The 23,154-nt window shown below is 35.1% G+C and overlaps 2 protein-coding genes across 2 annotated transcripts; both read right to left on the reverse strand.

Moving 5' to 3' along the window:
• Positions 1-961: 961 nt before the first annotated feature.
• On the reverse strand, positions 962-4,465 carry LOC133293785 (ras-related protein Rab7-like). The gene is made up of 7 exons (XM_061492388.1): positions 4,257-4,465; positions 3,948-3,974; positions 3,727-3,826; positions 2,735-2,881; positions 2,566-2,646; positions 2,337-2,482; positions 962-1,449 (listed from the first exon to the last, which is right to left on the reverse strand). The coding sequence occupies exons 1-7, from the start codon at positions 4,307-4,309 to the stop codon at positions 1,380-1,382; spliced, it is 624 nt and encodes a 207-aa protein (XP_061348372.1). The 5' UTR covers positions 4,310-4,465; the 3' UTR covers positions 962-1,379.
• A 4,087-nt stretch (positions 4,466-8,552) lies between these two features.
• Positions 8,553-9,517, reverse strand: LOC133293788 (large ribosomal subunit protein eL37x). Its single transcript, XM_061492393.1, has 4 exons — positions 9,393-9,517; positions 9,139-9,274; positions 8,947-9,048; positions 8,553-8,826 (listed from the first exon to the last, which is right to left on the reverse strand). The coding sequence occupies exons 1-4, from the start codon at positions 9,393-9,395 to the stop codon at positions 8,780-8,782; spliced, it is 288 nt and encodes a 95-aa protein (XP_061348377.1). The 5' UTR covers positions 9,396-9,517; the 3' UTR covers positions 8,553-8,779.
• Positions 9,518-23,154: the final 13,637 nt, after the last annotated feature.

Genomic DNA, 23,154 nt, shown 5'->3' on the forward strand with positions numbered 1-23,154 from the left:
TAACTTTTCCACTCCATACTACACTGCTTCCTCATTTCGAAAGTTTATTCAAAATATATATTACTTGTGCAATTCTTCAAGATACAAAGAGCAATTCAAGGCATATCATCTTCTTCCAACAAACATCAGGTCATAATTTAACATCAAGAATCCATAACACAAACCACTTGTCCAGGATTTTTAATTTCATTCAAAAGGTCACAAAGGATTATACATCAAATCATTTTTAATTACACTTAGTACTAACTACATTAACATGTACCAAGTAGATTGTATCTAGTATCTTGCATAAACTACATATATCCAAAAAGTTAAGTGATTGCAATTAAACTCTCATGGTTACTATGCCTATAACAATCCCTCTCAAAGCACAATATCTAATAGCTAATAAATTTAAACATCTTGCCCTAAGGGCTTAAGTAGAACCGAATGTCATGGATGAACCGGACATAACCCTTATCCAGGAAGGGAGGACTGGTGCTAAATCCATATAAATTCAACCCCAATTATGATGGTCACAGTCTGCATCCTGTTTGTGCTGGAAATCAGAAACCATTAGATAAATTGTGAGCTCGACACTCAATAGGAATCATTCCATCAATTTTGCAATTTGATTTGTTCAACAATGGTTCCAGCAGTGGTTATACACGGAAAACACCATGGTTTTACAATTTTTTAACAAAATAGATTGGAAATACTATAAGTGATCAAAATAGTGGTCAAATTGTTGCTCAAGCATCACTGTACAAAGTATGCTCAAAAGTCTCCACCGAGGCACACACAATTTAATTCCACCACACTGCCAGCCCACCATTTCCATCACTAGTTGGTTCCCACAAAGAATCAGAGAGTAGGGTTTTCACCTTCTTCCTTCCAACAACAACAATTCAAGTGGCAACTGCAGTACCATGCTTGAGTCTAAATAATTCTACGCATCAAACAAAAATAATATGCCAGCTATGCGTGTGCGTGTGTGTGCAACTATAAGAAATGTGAGACCTCATTAAAGGACTATTATTTGAAACATTCTATCTAAACACAATAAGGAATATCTGGCACCACATAAACACAATACAATTTAAAGCAATACTTAAACTTGGAACTTGCATGACATAAGCAAAACACAACTTGGAATTCTCATTATATATTTCCTGATGGAATACAACGGGGAGAAACATTTGTTACAAATATTATAAGATATGAGTAAATAGAAAAGTAAACAGGAGGACATCTAACCCACTAGTGAGATACAAGATAGCGAATTTCTAAGTTGTCCTATGTTTTTCATTGTTGAAATAGCTGACTAATACATCACCTATTTGAAGGACGTTGTAGTTTGGCACCAAACAAGCAAGTCAAGCTAGTATGAAGAACTCTAGTCAACATTCACAGCCTGTGGACCTCTGCTGCCGTCCACCACCACCAACATCAATTGTCTCAGGCATGTATCTGTCATAACCATAATCAACAACCACCAATCAAAGGAAATATCCAGCAATTAAAGATAGTGCTCCTAGGATCCTCCTTAAAAAGAATGACTTGAAACTAGCTATTGTTTCAATTGAAATAACAAATTATTCGTTCTTTCCCAATGTTCTTAATAACACTGGATCATTCATCACAGTTCACTAGTAGTCTAGTACGATAGTGGTCAAACCGGTGATAATTAAATATGTTTTAATATTACATAAGATACTAACTAACATAAAATCATAAGACCAAGTTAGATAAAATTTCAAATTAGCATAAAAGGACCATATTATATGTCCTGCAACATAAAAAAACAACAACAATAAGAGGCTAATTAATAACAATTCATATATGGGTCTTTATTTGGTTCAAAAATATTTTTGGTGGATTTTTAAAAAAAAAAAAGATTCAAACCGGTTCTCCATCACCAATTCTGATCATCTGGTTTTCTGGGTTAAACTAGCCAATCTTTTTCATTATTTTTTTCCTAGTGGTTTAATGAAAAACAATAAATTCAAAGAAGGGAATTGAAACCACTACAGCCTAAAATAAGATTGATCTTTTTTTCTCCTCCTTGTCCTTCTTAATATCTGATATCCTAAAGAGCAAAGGAAAAATCCTGGTGTACAAGACTTTCCGACTTGCAAGGATATGAGTGAGAATCGATTGTACAAAGTTTTACCCTAGTACTTTTGCAAATAGGCTATTTCTCAGAGTCAACCTCGTGACCTTCTAATTATAAAGAGCAACCTTACCATGGCTCCAAGCCTCACTTTCTTAAATTCTGATATCCTACCATAAAAATATTTATAATGATCCACAGTAAACAATATGCATTAAGAAAACTAGAATTCGGGAAAACTCACAATTCTTCTTCGGGTTCATTCTTGAGTGCATTTTTGGTTATACACTGGAAAGCAGCTTCAACATTAAATCCTTCTTTTGCAGAGGTCTCAAAGTATGGTATGTTCCCCTTGGAAGCACACCAGGTCTTTGCTTTCTTCTCAGAAACCTGTAACAGAAGAGATTGAATTCAGCACAAAAATTTCATATATGTCAAGAACCAATTACGCTACGAGGTGATAAGTAACTTACAACTCGGCTATTCCCACCATCAACATCTATTTTGTTTCCCAACACCACAAATGGGAAGTTTTCAGGGTCAGACGGACTAGCCTGAAAAACAAAATCAATTACATGAGTTTCAGTCACTATTCTTTAGTACTATGTCGAGATTAGTCTGAAACCAAAGATTAAAAACCACCTGAATGAGAAATTCTTCTCGCCAGTGGTTAAGGTTCTCAAAAGATTTCCCCACATTTACATCATAAACAAGGACACAACAATCTGCACCTCGGTAGAAGGCCACACCAAGACTCTGAAACCTCTCTTGACCAGCAGTATCCCAGATCTGCACATACAAGAACATCTCTATCTTAAATAATTAAATATAGAAGTTTCTCCCAAATGAATGTGAATTATGAGCAAACTTCAAACATATGATAACTCTTCTACATTCTTCAAAAATATTGAAGAATACAGAATCATTCAATGAATATAATGGTCTACAAGACAACCAAAACATTGATCGTTTTATACAGCAGAAACCATCAAGCACTTGCCTCATCCATGGCATCATATCTCAAGCACAATGGCAGTCATTTCACACAACATACAGAAAACAACTAGAACAAAAAACAAGGGAGCTTCACAATACCAGAATACTTTCTTCTTATTTCTCTTTTCACTTGAAAAGCAGAAGGTCTTATAAATTAAAATGGGAATGGAAGGTAGTGCAAAAAAATTATAATCCACATAGCTGTCCATTGCAAGAAAGTCCACATGCAGTAGTAGAATTGGGAAAGAATTGTAAAAAGAAAATCAATATCAGGGGGAGAAGCAAACAATTTTACAGTATAGGCTTGCTTATGAAAATTAATCATTAAAAAGAAACTAAGTTCCCAATGGGATCGCATACACTTTAAGCTAATTCATTTGTTATAGCAACATGAATCGCACAATGTATTTGAAAAAATGCTATAGATCTAATACAAAACACATTGATGAGACGAGTAAAACTGATTTAGATTAAATACAAGCTGATAATGAAATAAAAAAACATAATAGCTCAATCCCGAGCATAATGACACGGTTCCTTCAATTGTATCTGGAGAAAACATCAGTAAGACTGTACAAGTACCAAAATTATTCTGACATTTTTATCGAAAAAGAACAACATGTTCTCCAAACTCATACCTGCAATGTGAACAACCTATCTTCAAACTGAACTTCCTTAGTTAGAAAATCGGCGCCAATGGTAGCCTTATACTGATTACTAAACTTACGATTCACATACCTATATACAGGGGGAAAAGTTATATTCATCATTCCATGATAGTATTAGTATGGACACAAATCAATTGATCAAACATAAGAATACACAAAATAAAATAAAATAAAGGGAGTTTCCAGCGTACTGATTCATCAGTGATGTTTTACCAACCCTGCCAATAAACAAATAAATACCGATTAGCAAAGAACTGAAATTACATCTAACTGTTCCTTAAAGTTATCGAATCTAAAACGATTTTTCATGAGGGGCAAAAAAAAAAAAAAAAACATTTCTATTAACGAGAAACTTCATGTTTTTAAGAAAGTAAAAGATCGTTAATTATTTCCTTAATTTTATTTTTTTTCACTATTTAACATCTCATGATTTCAATGTAGCAATAACCATAGAATTTATTTTATTTTAATTTTTTTTTATTTTTAAAGGGAAAGTATACCCGCTATCTCCGAGGATTATGACCTTTAATAACATACGGCGGCGAGATGCCATGGATGAAGACAATAATTGGAACTTTGTTTCTGGGAAATAAGATTTGTTTTGTGTTGTATGAGCTACAGAGGTTGCGGGACAAGTGCATGAAGAGGAACCAATTAGGCAAATTAGCAATTACATTTAGAAATACACGCAACACAAATAGATCAATGATTACTCTACACAAACCAATGCCATCCAGCTACCACATGCCGCCCAAAATGCCCACAAGTTTTCTTTTTATTTTTCATTTTAAAAAAAAATAAATGCAATTTTTATATATTTTAAAAGATTTTTCTTTATATAGTATGTCTATTTAATTAACTCTTAAAATAAATTGAAAAGGTAAGTATTTTTTAGGGGAAGGATAATGTAACAATCAATTAGTGTTACTACCAATCAATTTCACCATTAGATCGATTATGTTGATCTAACGGTTATATTTATTTTTATCTTTGTATGGTTATGATTTCCCATATTCAATATTTTATATTTATTTTCACCTGTGTATGGTTATGATTTCCCATATTTAATGCTTTTACATTAAATATGAGAAATCATAACCATACAAAGATGGAAATAAATATAATCGTTGAATCAACATAACCGATCTAACAGTGAAATTGATTGGTAATAACATTGATGAAATTGATTGGTAGTAACATTGATAGTAACACTAATTGATTGTTACAATATCCTACTCCATTTTTCAAAGAAAAACAAATTACTATTGCGATTTCCCTGGCATGGAAATGGGGGAGGAGAAACTAAAATATATAAAGATATATGTAATTCACTTTCACTTATTATATTTTGGGGAGAGATACACTTACTACCAATTAAGTTTAGGAAAAAATATTTATGCAGTTACTGCAGATAAATTATCTGCATTTACTCCAAAAACGACGTCATTTTAGGATTGAAAAATTAAATAATTATAATTATAAAGACTATAATAACCCTAAAATAAATTAAAATACAAAAACACCATGATTTTCCCTCTAAAACGATGTCGTATTAAGTTTCCTGCAGATAACTTATCTGCATTAACAGCAGAAAAAGTGAACCCTTAAGTTTAGCACTTCTTACCATGAAATCTTAATCGTTGATTTCTGTCAATATGACGATTATAATTTATTAGATTATATTTATTAATTAATTATTAGTTTGCAATAAATTATAACCATCAGATTGACAAAAACCAATAATTAAGATTTGGTGGTAAAAAATGATAAACTTAATTGGTGGTAAGTATATCTTGCCCCATATATTTTTACATATTTGAATGTGGAGGGAGGATATATTTACAGGGAAAGAATATATTTACCACCAATTAAGTTCATCACAATTTATCATTAAATTTTAATTGTTTATTTTCGCTAATCTGATGGTTATAATTTATTGGATAACACTTAAAAATTAATTATTAATTTTCAGTAAATTATAATCGTCAGATTGGCAAAAATCAACAATTAAAATTTGATGGTAAGATATGATAAACTTAATTGGTGATAAGTATAACCTTCCTCGTATTTACTACCTTTTTCGCTTACAACTCTTATAACCAAATCTTAACGTTGATTTTCGTCAATCTGACGGTTATAATTTATTAAAAATAATTAATAATAAGTATGATCTAATAAAATATAACCGTTAGATTAACGAAAGTCAACCGTTAAAATTTGACTGTAAGAGGTTGTAAGCGAAAAGAATAACCTTCCTTTTGAACGGGAATAACCTTCCTTTTGAACGGGAATAACCTTCCTTTTGAACGAGATATTAACTAGTTTTTAAATTTTAAGAAATAATAATGTTATATTTACAATATCTTTTCGCTTACAACCTATTGTAACCAAATGTTAACCGTTAATTTCCGTCAATTTAACGGTTATAATTTATTTAGATTTAATAATTAATTAATATGTGTGATCAATAAATTATAATTATTAAATTGACAAAAATCAACGATTAAAAATTTAATTGTAAAAGGTTGTAAGTGAAAAGAAATTGTAAATATAACATTTCCCGTTGGTAAGTAAATTATTTTTTATTTTTATTAATTATTAAATTTAATAATTGTACCTGTATTATAAGTGCGGAAAACATGAAAATAGCAACGGTAACACTTTCTTTTTAAGCAACAATTAAATTTAATAAAAAGAGCATACAAACTTTTAAACTTAGGCTTACTTGCATATTAACACTATGAAACTTAAAATCATCCAGGATACCAAAAAAAAAAAAAAAAAATCATCCTATTTTTGGCATAACTTGGTGGTGATCTCGTTTAACCTTCTCCGGTCACTTTATTCTCAGAGTATGGCTCCAAAGGCTATTTCTCATTAGAACAACGGGTGTATTAAACTTTGACACCGAAGAAAGAATGAGACTAACAGACATCCTTATTCATCCATTTGTCACAAACGACATAAATTTTGATTGTTTATTTTATTCATTAGACATCTAATTTTAACGTTTTTTAAACATCATTAATTAAAAATAGAAAAAAGAAAGAATCATGAATTTAATCCGATTCAATTGTAGATTCTATCCTAGACGTTGAACTCCCTTTCCAGCAGTCGATTCCACACCCTATGTGCATTTTCAGAGCATCCGATTAGCCCTCGCCAACAGAGTTCCAACCTTGCCGTCAAAGAACTTTGGCTCAAGCTCAGGTAAGAGAGGAAGAATGGGGAGCTGAAATCGAGCGTTATATGTGCGAACTCGAAAGTGTTTGCAGAATTGATATCCGTTTACAAGAAGCGATTGTTGATGAGCTATGAAATTTCTACTTTGTAATCTCAAATCAAATCTAACTAATAGATGAAAATTCATAACCAAGTAACAAATGAGAGGTAGAATCATTTGACACCAGTGTCAAATTTAAAGTTTGACACCACATCTGATAGTCATTAGATAAAAAAAATCAACGACTCTAATTTGTAAGCATGTGACACCATTGTTCTTTTTTGATCTAATGGCTTTCAGATGAGGTGTCAAACTTCAAATTTAACACTGATTTCAAAGGATCCTACCTCAACAAATTATATTAAGCATTGGAGAAGATGAGGTCTTGGGTTTTTTTTGACCCTTATAACCCTTTATTAATAATTAATTACCAAATTGACCTTCATTATAAGCCTCACTAATACAGTTTTGGATTCATGCCTCTCCACTCTACAGAAATTATAACTCTCAAAAAATAAACTCACTACCCTTTAGCAAGTCAAATCATTGAGTCTAGCCAGAAAACCACTTAACCAACAATTTAAAACTTGACATATAACAAAAAGGAACAACTTGACCTATAACATCATCTGTTATCATGACCCATTTTTTCGTTTTTCCAAAAATTATCCGCAATACTTTAACAGGTCTATCTTCCAAATTTAGGCTTCTTGGGGGAATCACGTGCACAACAAGTAAATTATTTCTTATCCGATTATTTTCTTGCTAATATTTTCTCAAGCAAACTTCTGCCTATAAATATGCCTGATTGAGGAGAATTATACTTTAAATAACGCATCAGACAGTGTTTCCGAGAGCCCAATTTCTCAAATTCGTCGAATGCTGGATATAAATTTTCCACCATCAATTGCCAAACCGCAAATAATAAGTAACTATTAGGATTATATTTAAAAAAAAGTGACACCTCGATATCCTGTTCAGACCAAGTGGGGTAGCATATTTCAGATTTACATCTTGATATGCATTTATTGCACATGTGAAGTTCAATAACATTCAAAACTTGAGCTAAGATTAACTAATCCAAATAAATTTTGTACTTGTGAAACAGAGCCATCTTAAAGATGAAGCAAAATCCAAAGTCAAATGTTACTTCAACAGCTCATAAAAACAAAGCCCAATCTACAGAACAAGTAAAGAATAACAAGATCACTAAGTTCACATCTCGTGTTGTCCATTGATCTAATTGACACTTAATCAAGATTCAAGAAACTCATAAAATGAAGACAGCTAGCAAATTCGTTTTTTGTGCAAACCAGACATCATCAAACACCACCTAAAACTGCCTTTGGCATCAGTCATGACAGGAGGATAGCGTTCTCCTAGTACAAACTATAGAATCGAAGCCAACGAGATAACAAGTGCACAAAACTGTCAAACAGTCATGGCAAGCAAACCAGGTTACCGAAACTACCTTCCCATAACTAAAAATGGCTCACTATTTATCATTATGGGAAATTTCAAGATGAATGCCTAAAATAGTAATGGGGACTAGCGGGTATCTATTTCCCAAAAGAAAACCATTTAAAGCCAAAACTATTATAATCCATCTAAACAATCAATAAGTCTTATAATCATCTTGTTGAAATATAAAGCAACTACAAATCAAAATGGAAAAGAGAGAGAACCAATGAGGCTGTAAAAATAAATGTTCCAAGAGACTTGCCCCAGTCACCAAAAAGAAAAAGAAAAACAATCTAATCCTGTAATTCAATACCGAGTAAACAGAGATCTTCCAAAAGTTTACGCAGTGGCAGCTCCTCCCTTCTTCCTGGGTGCAGCTTCAGTACCTGATTCAAACAAAATTATGGTCAAACAAAAGATAAAAGTACAAAATAGCATACTTGTTTTTTGATACAATGATTAAAATTCTGAATAGAACATAGTATGATAGAACATAATGAAAGTACCTTCTCTGAAACCACTCTTAAATCGGCGAGGCACATTACGCAAGTACCTCATCCTACCAGTTCCGGTGGTCTTTCTACGGATTGCCTTGACACTCCAATTATCTGAACGCGACGTGATTAAAGTATTAATACAAAATACAAACCCTTTTTTTAGAAAACAAAATTGGGAATTAAGGAAAGAAGAAGAGTTACATTTCCTCTTGCGTGCAGCGGGGAAAGCACATGCGGCGCAGCGACTCTTCTGGAGGTGGAAGCTGCGGCGGCCGCATCTCACACAAAGAGTGTGGGTCTTGTTCCTCCTCTTACCGAAACTCCCCGTTCCCTTCCCCTGCGTTTCATTCACACACACTCGTCAAAAATTACAACACCAAACTGTACCCACCAACATGGGGAACACAAACGGAAACATATACATGTTAATAATAGAGAGCGAGAAAACGTAGTACCATCGAATCAGATGCAGAAACCCTAAATGATGCAGCGAAGGTACTATATGGCTGAAGAAGAAGAAGAAGCGGCGTGCAGACTAGTATTTATACCTTGATCGTGAATTCAAGGGAAAATGGTTTATTTAGGGTTACTTGAGGTTTGAGGGGCAGCAAGGGAAATTTAGATAGTTGCTGGGGATTGTGATTGTGCAAGCCCAACTATAAACTGGGCTTTCGAAAAATGAATTTGGGCCATCAATGGAGCTGCTGTGAAGCCGATTATACACAGAGAATTTATAAAAGACTATTTGAAAAATATGGACTTCATTAATCGCATATTGGGCTACTGTGGAGACAGACGATTTAAGGACCATAAACAGCTGAACAAACTTAAGGCTTAAATTTGCCCAAGGATTTAAAAAGGTTTAGAAACCAAATTGAAAAACCGGAAGAGAGGGTTTTCTTTGAGAGTTTGGAGGAGAAGGGAAGAAAGGAGATTTAAGGGGGAGGGGAGGGAAGGAAGGAAAGGAAGAAAATCGAAGGGTATTCCATTCCCTTGTTTAAGAGTTAAAACCGACCGGGTCACCGATTTTTACGAAAACCGGTCGGGTCACACCGGTTCTGTAACATGGCCGGTCCAATATGAAAATCGAACCGGTTACATGACTGATTCATCGATTTTCGGGTCGGCCCGGCCGGATAGGTCCGGTTTTTATAACATTGGTCGAAAGTTTCGACTGAATTTAGATTTTACCAAGAATTTTGACTGAATTTTTTTTCCCTAAAAAAATTATGTCAGTTATTATGACAAAATCTTGTTCCGTCTCTAGTTTTGACGAGAATTTTTCGTCTCTATTTTTGACGTAATATGATTTTTGTCAAATATTTCGTCACTATTTTCGATGAAATTTTTTTCGTTGATAAATTATGTCGGTATTTGAGATTTTTTTAATAGTTTCATATTTAAAAACGATTCACATTTATGTATGTTTCACATTTTAATGCTAAGGGTAAATAAGTAAATTTTAATATTTTCTCCCTCAAATTGGGAGAACTTTAATTTTAAGAGTGAAAGGGGTTTTGGAGGATTTTGCAAAAATCTTCAATTCCCTTCCTCCATTTTTTTAAACTCACAAACAAGGGAAGGCCTTACTAAAATCCTCCATTTCCTTTCCTTCCCCTCTTAAAACCAACTCTCAAACAAAACCTTAGACAACTGTGAGTTCGATCCTTAAGAATCACAATTTTTTTTTTTAGAGGGTGAAGAAATGTAAACCTGAAATTGAATTAGTTGAATCCATTGGAGTTTCAAAAATCGATTTGTATTAAAAAAATTGAAAGAGAGGAGGAAAAATATAATAAAATAAAATTAATGAGTATTGAGCGTATTGCACAGTTATTTTAAATTCAAGTAATATATAAATTACAAGTGTTAAAAAGAAAATGTCAAAAATTATGGGTCTGTTTGATTGTGTTCTGATTTTTTTTCTGTTCTTAAAACTGTTTTATAGAATAGTTATGAAAACATATATTTTCTGCATTTTTGGTTTTGAAAGTTAAAAATTAAAACACAGAACAAAAATAGCCCAAATATGTTCTCTCTATCTTAAATCACAATTAAAACAAAAAAAAAATGTTTTGAAAAATTGTATTCAACAGGGCCTCTCTCTTAAATCACAATTTTTTTAAAACAAAAAAAAAAAATTGTTTTGAAAAATTGTATTCAACATGGCTATATTGCTAACATTTCTCATTAGGGATGTTCATCAACTGATTCAAACCGCGGTGACCGAACCAAAAAAATTGTAAATTTTAATTGAATTGGATCGGAGGTTGATGAAAACCGATCCAATATATTAATTCACTTCTACCTCCTTGGAATTTTCCCCAATCATAGCCCAAAAAATTCTGAACTCGAGACACATTAATAAATCAACTAAACCCATGAAAAAACCTAGACACAACCCATTAGCAAAATTTCATCTGTGTAGAGCTTCATATCTCATTGCCAAAAAAAAAATTATACTATCGTTTATTGATGCTTTTGTATTTTAATTTTTTTTTTTACAAAGCCAATATATACAAAATATATGTTATTTGCACAATAATCCCGAAATTTTTTTTAGGTTTTTCAATAAAACTAAAAACTGATCCAATCCAAGCCGAAAAATTGGATTGGATCGGATTTGAAAAAAAATCTAAACCAAATGGATGATTACATGATCAAACCGAAGGAATTGGATCAGATTATTTTTGTTTCCAAAATTGATCCAATCCAGACCGCGAACACCCCTATTTCTTATGGATGAGTAAGTTATATATAAATACGCGTGTAAGCACTAGTTGGACTAGGGGACTAGAATAACATAGTCATCCTTATCACATATGTTTCTTTTCTTTGAATAATTTTTTTAAGAGAGAAAGATTATTTGATGATGCATAAATGATATCAAAAAGACTTAAGACTATGACACGCATTCAAAATTTCTGTAACTTGTTATATTCTACTTTATTTTTTTAATATATTTCCAAAATTGATATTATGTTTCAATTTTGATTTTTTTCTTGTAATCTTTCATTTTTATTTTTTATGTTTCGGACCCATGTTGTGGACCCCAAGCATGACTAGATAAACCTTGTTCAACACATTTTCATATAAGAAACTCTCTATAAATAGCTCTCTACAATCCTACTCTTTGTTTGTTATCATTATGCATACGTACATACCCTTTTGGCTCATTGTAGTTCATTTTTACACAGTCATCTGTCACCACCTATGGCCATCTCCCATGTTAGGTAACAGAATATCATACAGCTAAAATATAATTAAGAGAAACAAGAATTTGGATACATTATTAACTACATCAATTTGTCAAGTAAATGTAAGTGTAAGTGGAAGTCTCCTTATGCAATTGCAACTGTGACTAATTAAATAATTACTATATTTAAACTATTTTCCTCGACACCATCAGTATGAATTAATTTTGTCTTAATTTCACCAATCATTAAGTCAACACGTATAAGTACACCAATTGAAATAACACAATTTACGTGGGAAATTCAATTGAAAAAAACATGAGCAAGAGTGTAGAAGATTTTCATTGAATGGAAGAAATTATAACATCTCTCTAAATATAAGGAGAGAATGAAAGTAATTCAAATGCAGTGATTGCGGGAAGTACTTCGCGTAAAGAAATGGCAAGTCCAGTCATGAAAATTAATGTTGCTGGTGTCAATCCGGAAGGTCCAGCTTTGCAGAATAATCAACAATTAAACATTGATAAGGAGGTTCCAATTATGGTTATGGATGTTACACAAAATGTGGAGATGAAAAATTCTGAGATGGAGTTGGATAATAGGATTTCCATAAGAACGGGCAGTGCGGTAGTTGGCGAAACACCAGATGAGGGGATAAATGGAACTGTTCCAAACTCTACCTTATTAAAGAAGGGGTCCCAAGAGGTTGGTATGGAGTCATTTCAGGAGATGGGAGTTCGAATTGGGTTTAAAAATAAGGCTTCTCCCACTGAGAAAAAGTATCTTGGTGGAGATAAGCTTTCTTCAAAGGCTTTGAGCTTAAAAAAAACTACTCAAAAGAAAAATACTGGTGGGTCTAGACTGCAGAAAACTACTCAGAGCAGTTTGGCTTTAAATAAGAATTTGGTTAAGCAGATTAATCTGAGTTTTAAAGGGAAACCTCTGGGTCCACTTCCAGCAGGTAAAGAAGGAGAAGATGATATTAACAAGGAGAAGCCTATTGATCCTCTAAAACTTATGAAATGGTATGACCAAACTCATAAAGGGGAAGGAGACTGGGCGAGTTTGGAAGCCCTAGGTGCTACTCGTGTTTATACGAGCTTGAACTAGTGTGTTCTTTGTCCTACTATGATGATGTTTTTTATGTTTGTTTTCTGTTGGAACTGTAGGGGTGTGGGCAAGAAAGGCTTCATCCCCTTAATAAAAGATCTTGTTCAAAGACACAAAATAGATATTCTAGTTCTTTTAGAAACCCGTTCTAGTGGTTTGAAAGCAGGTCGTAAAATTAGAAGACTTGGTTTTAGTGATTACTTTTTTACTGAAGCAGTGGGTTATTCAGGTGGTATTTGGTTACTTTGGAATGTTGATATTGTCCAAGTCAACATTGTAAAGCATCATCATCAGTATATTCACACCAATTTACTCTGGAAGGAAAATGGTAAGCTAGAACTTGCAACGTTCATTTATGCAAGTCCAAGGCTGTTGGAGAGAAGAGTTCTTTGGTCGGAATTACAAAACCTTAAGGAGCAATGTAGTGGTCCTTGGATGGTGTTGGGAGATTTCAATTCTTATCTTAGCAGGGATGAAAAAGAGGGTGGTAGTGCACCGAATTGGAGGAGTATGATTGATTTCAGTGAGTGTCTGGAATATTGTGGTCTGTTTGATATTGGTGCAATGTGTAACACCCTATATATATCCGGTAATGTTATCATAATATCGTATTAAGCTGCGCTTAATTAAAAATGCGGAATTACTTTTTCTTTTCAATTATGATGCCATTAACATTACCAACTTACTTAATAATCAATTAATAAAACATCGCCTGTATATAATTGCAATAAAACAGCTAACTGAAATACCTCATAACATAGATAATATAATTGTGGCTCTAGTCACGGAACTACAACAATGTAGACCAGACCATCTAACATTTTATACAACTCCAAACTACAAGTACTAACAGAAAGTGTCATGGACAATCCCCATGCTCACTCAAATAAGGCAACATGCCCAACATCAGTCTCAACAACAACATATCATAAATAGCGGAAAACATAAACAGCATCCAAATCCAGTCATGCTAACATATAAGCAGAAACAACATAATCAGCTAAGCTCCGGCATCCTGCCGCCTGAGGCATCAGTACTCATACTACCTGATCCTGAAATAAGCATTCCCCAAACGTGGGGTAAGATCTCTAATCTAGAAATCTCAGTAAGTCAGTGAGTCCTCAAGGATCTTCCACCCCAAGCTCACTTACATGTGCAATATAAGTTCAAAAGCAGTTTATCATTTATCATTTCTAAAACAATGCAATGCAGCAGATAATCATGTCATGTGTGTCAATACTAATCTACTGGCCAGAGACAGTGCAGGTATAAGTCTATCACCTACACACCGTGCAAGTACCACTTGCATTCACCCCGGTACACCATCTTGTATGGCGCTACATACTCAGGCTTCCCGTCAAGATGAAACAACACATGCATATTAAAAGCCATTACATGTAAAGTTCAATCAACATATCAAATATCCAAAAGCATGTACACAGCATGCATAAACCATACCCCCATCGAATATGGTGGAACCACAACATGGCTAAACCGAGGACACGAAAGCTTACCTTGCAAGCTAACTCCAAAAGCCAAGAGTCCACAGCTCAAAGTCCAAACACAGCAGATTCACAATCTGTTATGGACCAACAATACATCAACAACATGCACCACAAGCATACAATACTAAGACAACGCCTTTTCATTACGTTTTCAAGTCTTAAAGCTTCTAACAAAGCCACAAGCCCTTAATCCCATGATTCTGGCTTAATCCATTAAATACAGAAGTTCAACTTCATCAAACTAGGGTCCACAAACCCCCAATAGCCTACTGTACACACAGCACAGCTGCTGTTCTGCGAAATCCCAGAATATCCGGATATCTCACTGTCCATATCCGGATATGCATATCCAGATATACAGATTCACATATCCGGATATCCAATATCCGGATATCCCAAAACCACGTATCCGGATATCCAATATTCGGATATCAGTTCGACAGATATCTGGATATCTCACGACAGAATGCAGTTTCTGCATTTTCGTGAAGATATCCTTCAAAGGTTCCCTTTTTGCCGATTTTAAACACCTAATCATGTATTTCTAGATGTGTTAAGCCTCTCCCAACAACAAGTTATCATCTTTTAACCTTAACATGCATCAAGCTACCATTTTTAAGCATTAAACTCATGATTAAAGGTTGAAGATCATACCACAAGCTTAAACTCAGCAAGAATGACCCAAAGAGCTCACTAACAACCCTTCCAAGTACTGTTTCTACAGGTACACGAAAATGGACCAACAAGATGAGTCCTTTCCTCACCAAGGAAGCTACTTGGAGCTCAAAACCACCAAGAACAAGATGATTCCCCTCCAAACTCTCCAACTCAGAGCAAGAACCTCACAAACAACAACTCATAAACTCAGGAAGATGACTCTTTTCTGCTCACAAGACTCACACCCCCAAGCCCAAGTGTTTAGGAAGAGGTAACATGGAGGTAGAAGGTCACAAGGCTCACACAAGGGAAAAGAGCACCAACACAGAGTAAAACTGATCAGCCACCACAAGACACTCACGCATAGAGGCAGTTTTCTAGGGTTATGTGCCCTTAAAAGGGTATTTATAGCCCAAGCCACTTAAACACACAGTATTAACTTTAATTGCTACGCTTAGCATTTTAATCCCAAAATTTGGATTCTGAAACTACATAATTTTCTAAGATTTATCATATTTTTCTTATAATTTTCTGAGCACTTTTCCGGTACGCGCTTTTCCAAGCCAGTACCGGTTTCCAGCACCAGTTCTCATTATCTGGACTTGAAACTCGTTTTACAAGTCCTACATATTATTCTATTAATTATCATGCACTTACATTAATTTTCCGGGATACTTTTTCGGCACGCATTTATACTGACTAGCAGAACCGGTATCTGCACTTTTCTTCCGAAAAGCGACTTTCAGCATTCTTAATCACTTATTACGATTATTAAGCCTCATAAATAATTATTAGGGTCAATTATGGAATCATTTCCTAATTTTGCATAATTAATTAATTAAATACATTAATTAACGGTGCGGGTTCTTACATTCACCCCACCTTTTTAGGATTTTGACCTCAAAATCAGAAACATACCTGGTCGAAACTCGGGGTACTGCCGGAGAAGCTCGTCCTCACGCTCCCAAGTACACTCCTCAGGAGTCCTTCCGGTCCACTGCACCTTGACCATCGGAATGATCTTGCTCCTCAGCTGCTTCTCGCCACGATCGAGAATCTTTAGTGGTCCGACGGGAGTTTTTAAGTTCTCCCGAACTTCCACATCATCTGGTTGCACCACGTGCGAAGGGTCTGCTATGTACCTCCGAAGCTGAGACACGTGAAACACGTCGTGGATGTTGGCCAGGTTCGGAGGCAAGGCAAGCCGGTAGGCAACAGGTCCTACTCTACCAAGAATCTGGTATGGCCCAATAAAGCGCGGGCTCAGCTTCCTCACTCCGAATGCCCGTCCAACACCGGTGACAGGTGAAAGTCTCACAAAAACGTGATCACCCTCACTGAACTCCAGTGGTCGATGCCTGACATTGTAGTAGCTCTTCTGACGATTCTGCGCCTGCTTCAGCTTTTCCCTGATCATCTGGATCTGCAGGGTGGAATCTTGGACAAAATCCAAGCCAAACAACTCACGATCCCCAACCTCCGACCAGCAGGTAGGTGTACGACACCTCCTACCGTAGAGCGCCTCGTAGGGTGCCATGCCCAGGCTAGCATGGAAACTGTTGTTATACGAAAACTCTACCAATGGAAGGTACCTATCTCATGCCGAGCCCTGCTCCAACGTGCAAGCCCGCAACATGTCCTCCAAGGTCTGGATAGTCCGCTCAGTCTGTACATCAGTCTGAGGGTGATAGGCGGTACTCAATCTCAACTGCGTACCAAAAGCTCCCTGCAGCGCCTCCCAGAACTGAGATGTGAACTTCGGGTCCCTATCACTGATGATACTCACGGGCACCCCGTGAAGCCTCACAATCTCGCGAACATACAGTCTGGCCAACTGCTCTGTTAATTTTTTTTAATTTTATGAATCATTAGACACTGCCTTCCTTCTTGATGTTCTTGAGCTGCAGCTTTAATTGTTTGATTTTTGCTCTTGTTTGTGAGGTGAAGAACTCCTCAAGCTTGTGCCAAACTTGGAAGGAGTTTGAGCATCTTACCATTCGGGTATAAATGGTTTCTGACATGGAAGAGAGGAGCCATGACAACAGAAGTTGATCTTGCTGCACATCTGTGGATTCTTTTTTTGCTGCAATCTTTATTGTCTTGTTAGCTGAGGTGGTCTCTTCTGCACCTTCTCTTGGATCTTTCTGTCGATAAATTAAAAGAGAGATTGAATTCTTGGCATCAACAATATTTATCGCAGGCTGGTAGGATTACTTTGGCTCAATCTGTCTCGACGTCTATTCCATATTTCCAAATGCAGAATTGCAAGTTGCCTTTGGCTGTTTGTCATGATATTGAGAGGATCTAGAGGAATTTCATTTGGGGGGATAAAGAAGGGAGAATGAGGCATCATCTTATTAATTGGGAGACTATTATTTTACCTAAGGAGGTTGGAGGGCTCGGTTTTAAGTGTCTCTCAACAATGAATGATGATTTCATTGCTAAAAGTGTTTGGCAATTCTCTATGAACCCGATCAGTTATGGGTTCATGTCCTGCAGGCTAAATATGAGAACAATTCTAGGAGAGGTGGCAGCTTTGTGGCTTGTCGAGGTGATTCTGTTTTGTGGAATCATATGTGTAGAATATAGAGGTTGATGGAGGGGAGATTGCGTTGGGAAGTTGGTGATGGGAAAGCTATTTCTTTTTGGCATGATAATTGGCTCATAGAGAATCAGGCTTTAGTTCAATCGGTTACTGATCTGAGTTTTGTTAATGATGCTCATCATGTGGAGGATCTTGTTAAGCCAAGTGGTGAGTGGAATTATGATGTGCTGCTGCAGTGGTTCCCTTTGGATATTATTCATATTTTTCGGGGAACTCTCCCACCTGGTAAGGATGATGGTCCATATACTAAAGCTTGGGAGTTGGATGGGGCCAATTTTGTATCTGTCAAGGCTCTCTATAAAGTGTTATCTGGTCAAACTGTTAGTATGGATAGCAATGCTGCTAGATGGAACCGTCTATGGAATTGGTTTGGTCCTCAAAAGATTAAGATTTTTTTGTGGAAGTTGTTTCATGGAAAATTGCTTATTAGGAGCTATACTGCGGCTTGGAGCAACTATTCTGATATATGTCCAATATGTATGCAAGAGAGGGAAACGTTGTCTCATGCCCTTCGTGATTGTCAAGAGGCTAAACTTCTCTAGCAAAAGTTTGTGCCTACTGATAAGAGGAATGTTTTCTTTAACGGAGATGATTATCATTGGATTTCCTCTAATCTTGATTGTGGTTTGTTGGCTGATGGGGAGGATTGGGTGAGCCTTTTCTTCATCACGTGTTGGAAGATTTGGGGATGGAGGAATGAAGTGCTTCATGGGGGTAGCATGCCCAATTTAATTGTGAAGGAGTCTGTTATTCGATTACTTGTGAGAAATGTGATGGATGTTGGGAAGAGTGTTTCGCAGAGATTGCTTAGGAATAGAACAATGCTGACTGAGATTGCTTGGCGGTTTCCTAGTGATGGTGTTGTCAAGATTAATGTTGATGGTGCGTCAAAGGGCAATCCTGGTCAAGCTGCCTGTGGTGGTTTGATGCGTAACTCTCAAGGAAGGTGGTTGTTCGACTTTGCTTATAATTTGGGTGTTTGTTCTTCTTTTTCGGCTGAACTTTGGGGTGTCCTCAAAGGCTTGGAATTAGCCTGGAGTGAGGGTTTTCGTAACATTATAATTGAAAGTGACTCAGCTAGTGTGATCACTGTGCTCACCAAAGTCGGTGCTGCAGTCCATGAGTGTCATCTGATTGCTCGTATACGGACATGGATTCAGAAAGACTGGTATGTTGTTTTCTTGCACGCGTACAGAGAAAGAAACTTCTGTGCAGACTGGTTGGCAAATCATATTTTGGATTTTGAGGATCATGATATGGTTCGGTTTTGGCGGGATCCTCCTCCGGGCATTTATCCTTTACTTCTTGGTGACCTAACTGCTATCTGTAGGTCTAGGACAGTGACGTGTAGGAGTTAGTTGTTTGTTTGTTTGGTTCTTGTTTTCCTTTTGGGCTTAGGCCTTTATCTACCAAAAAAAAACAAAAACAAAAATAAAGACTTTTATATGTAAGAATAACCTGTCCCAAGTAATAAATATTTAAATATTACAAATAAAATATCAATAGGTAATGGGGCTAACAAATCATCACAGTATAGCGACCTTATATTTTTAGTTTAAAAAACATTAAAGAAAAATAATAATTCATAACTTATATAAAAAGCAAAAAAGAATAACATAAATATTTAAAAAATAATAAAAAGGAAAAGTAACAAAAAATAATATATGAAAAAGAGAAACAAAATGCAACAATCTTATACATGAAGCCACACTGATGTTGAAAAGCCAAGTTGCATAGATATCACTTCAATTCTCTTTTAAAAATTTTCAAAAGCTAAATATTTATTAATATCTATATTTTTTTTTTATGCTTAGCTTGCTTATCATTCTCTAACCCTTACCATTTCTCTTTTCTTTTAAAATTCTGATTTAATGATATTGAAGAGTTGTAGACATGAATAAAAGATATGTAGAATAATCCATTCCTTATTAATAACAAGCCCAAATGTATTAGATTTGTTGTATCATGGACTCTTTATATAATATAAAAGGACGAGTACTAAATAAATGATATGTTTAACTGTATTTTATTTTTTTCTTAAAATTAGTTTATATAATAATTAATTAATGGTTTGATGTTTGTCATTTTAAATGACATAAGTTATGTAATTTTAGGAAAGAGATAAACACAAGGAATGAAAATCATGGGAGAAAAATTGGGTGTTTTTTTATTTAAATTTTAAATAAAAAATATTATTTTGTGTCTTAAAATGACATAACTTTATGTCTTTTAAAATGACAAACGTTTTTTCCATTAATGAAATAAGTATTTTTATATTTTGTTTTGTTTTGAAAGTTAAAAATCAAAACGCAAAATAAAAATAATTAAGAAATATTCTCTAAATTTGATTTTAAAAATTAAAAATTAATTATAATTTTTAGAACTATTTTTACAAAATAGATGATCTTATAAAATATTTTTTCCATTTTTTTTCTAAAAATAAAAAAACTAATTTTGAAAACAGAATTCAAACATGCCCAAAATTTCTCCTCCATTGTAACAATGTGGGACTTAGAAATGCAACAATACTAACTTTGTAACACATTCATGAACTTGTAATTTGTCGAAATTTGTATAGACAATCTATTGGTTATGAATAAGAAGTGGGTTAAGGAAGAAAAGAGAAAAGGGAAGTTAAAAGGGTGTGTGGGTTTAAGAAGTCCCACATTGGACAACTAGTAGGAGGTGAGAGAGTTTATAAGCTCCTCCCTCATACTCTTAAATTGCCCTTTGGGGCACTACACATTTTGTGGAAGGGAGAAGAGCTAGGTGGCCTTTGGTCCACCGCGCGTACCCGCCGCCGTTCGTTCGGCTCGGGTCGGTTCATGTGTGTGAAATAGAATAATTTTTTATTAAATCATTTTTTGATTTTTTGTTCAAAATACCTGTTTGCCTATCCGTTGTTTCCCTCCAGATTCTTCAACCCAAACGTTTCTTCCCGTCGATTTTTTGAACGTTTTGAACCGAACTGATTCTTACCTTTCGCGAACTGGTCACTGGTTATACCCTTTCGCGGCCGTCAGTCACGTCGATTCGTCGTCGCCGACTATTCATCGTGACCAGTCAATATTTATAAATAGACCCTGACCCCTTCAGAAATTTTATCCAAATTTTCTACACTATTATTCTGCCGTATTTTTTCCTCCATCTGGTTTGCATATTTCCTTCCATTCTACGGTGTAATCTCTCTGGCATATTGTTGTGTTTCGTTCGGGCTGTTGACTGGTAGTACCATCATTCTTCAGATATAATCCGTTATATCCTGGGAGACAATTGTCCATCAACCTTCGGCATCAGTGAGGGGGCAAATTGTCTTAAGGAGACACATTTGGTGGGCTCGGATTTTTCTACATTATTCTGCATACATGGATCACTCTGTTCCATTATCTGATATCTTGTAAGTCTGTTTTAATTTCTTTATTGCACTGTGTTTGATAATTCTGATCATTACTCTCTTCTGTTCTTTACAAGGGTACAAACCTCTTAGTGATTTAATATCACTCACTGTCTTCTAAATAACAAACTTAAGACAATTTTGGTGTTTTGAACCTGTGATCAATATATTCTGTTTTCTGTTTTATATACTGTGTAATTTCTGTATTAATCTGTGTGATTAATTTCAAGTTCTGTTTGTGTAATAGAAATGACAAGTGTAAGTACAAAATCTGTCAATCTTACTGCCTCTGTTCCAATGCATGCTGACAAACTTGAAAAACTCAATGGGACAAATTTCAAATGTTGGCAACTGAAGATGTTGTTCTATTTGACAACTCTGAGTCTGGAACGTTTCCTCAAGAAAGATGCTCCTAAATTGCATGAGGAAGAACAACCTGATAAGGAAAAGGTTGCTGCCATTGATGCTTGGAAGCATTCTGACTTCCTTTGCCAAAACTGTATTCCCAATGGTCTATACAACACATTATATAATGTGTACAGTACCCTGAAGACTAGCAAGGAACTATGGGATAATCTGGACAAGAAGTTTAAAACTAAGAATGCTGCCTTAAAGAAATTCATAGTTGACAGATGCTTGGACTTCAGGATACAAGACTCAAAATCTGTTGTGAGCCAAGTTGAAGAACTTCAAGTAATTATGCATGAAATTCATACAGAAGGAATGTCTCTTAGTGAGTCTTTGCAAGTTGCTGCTTTCATAGAAAAATTACCAAATTCTTGGAAAGATTTCAAGAATTATCTCAAGCATAAGTGCAAGGAATTGTCACTTGAAGATCTGATTATGAGATTAAGGATCGAGGAAGATAATAAGATTTTTGATAAGAGAAATGAAACCATCCTATGGTCTCTAAGGCTAATGTGGTTGAAGAAGGATCAAAGTCAAAGAAGAGAAAATATTGTGAAGATGGAAATGCTAAGCAAGAAAAGGGCAAAAAGTTCAAAGGAAACTGTTACAAATGTGGGAATCCTGGCCATCGTGCAAGGGACAGTAAGAAGGAACAAAAGAAAGATCAAAGGAAGCCACAAAAATTCAATAAGAAGAAGAAGACCACCCAAGCCAACATGGTTGATATTGCTGATAAAGTTGAAGAACTGAATCTGGAAGCGGTGGTGATGGAGTGCAATCTGGTTGGAGATACTAAGGAATGGTGGGTGGACACTGGTGCCACCAGACATGTCTGTTCAAACAAGTGGATGTTCTCCTCCTATACTCCTACTAATAATGATGAGAAGCATTCTATGGGTAATTCATCTACTTCAAAAGTTGAAGGTGTGAGGAAAATGGCTTCGAAGATGACATCTGGCAAGATAGTGACACTCAATGATGTGCTACATGTGCCTGATATTCGCAAGAACCTAGTTTTTGGATCTCTGTTAAGCAAGAATGGCTTTAAACTTGTATTTGTTTTTGATAAGTTTGTACTTACTAAGAATGATGTGTATGTAGGAAAATGTTACCTTAGTGAAGGCCTTTTCAAACTGAATATGATGACTGTAAACAATAGCAACAATATTAATAATACTACTACTTTTGTTTACTTGCTTGAGTCTTCTAATTTATGGCATAATAGACTAGGACACGTTAATTTAAAATCAATTAAGAATTTAATTCATTTAGATTTACTACCTAAATTTGAATGTATAAATAAAAAGTGTCAAGTATGTGTTGAATCAAAATTTTTGAAATTAC

This window comes from Gastrolobium bilobum, unplaced genomic scaffold, assembly GCF_033153095.1.
Source record: "Gastrolobium bilobum isolate Gb01-03AN ecotype WA unplaced genomic scaffold, APGP_CSIRO_Gbil_v1 utg54693, whole genome shotgun sequence".
Classification (NCBI taxonomy): Eukaryota; Viridiplantae; Streptophyta; class Magnoliopsida; order Fabales; family Fabaceae; genus Gastrolobium; species Gastrolobium bilobum.

Bases quoted from the DNA above. Each gene is read 5' to 3' on its own strand.
- LOC133293785 (XM_061492388.1), bottom strand. From the start codon at position 4,309: ATGGCATCTCGCCGCCGTATGTTATTAAAGGTCATAATCCTCGGAGAT. The intron at 3,975-4,256 runs GTATACTTTCCC...GTTTATTGGCAG, and splicing joins ATAATCCTCGGAGATAGCGG to GGTTGGTAAAACATCACTGA. The intron at 2,483-2,565 runs GTAAGTTACTTA...CTTCTGTTACAG, and splicing joins ATGGTGGGAATAGCCGAGTT to GTTTCTGAGAAGAAAGCAAA.
- LOC133293788 (XM_061492393.1), bottom strand. The intron at 9,049-9,138 runs GTAACTCTTCTT...CGTCGCGTTCAG, and splicing joins CGCTGCACGCAAGAGGAAAT to ATAATTGGAGTGTCAAGGCA. The intron at 8,827-8,946 runs GTACTTTCATTA...TGTTTGAATCAG, and splicing joins TAAGAGTGGTTTCAGAGAAG to GTACTGAAGCTGCACCCAGG.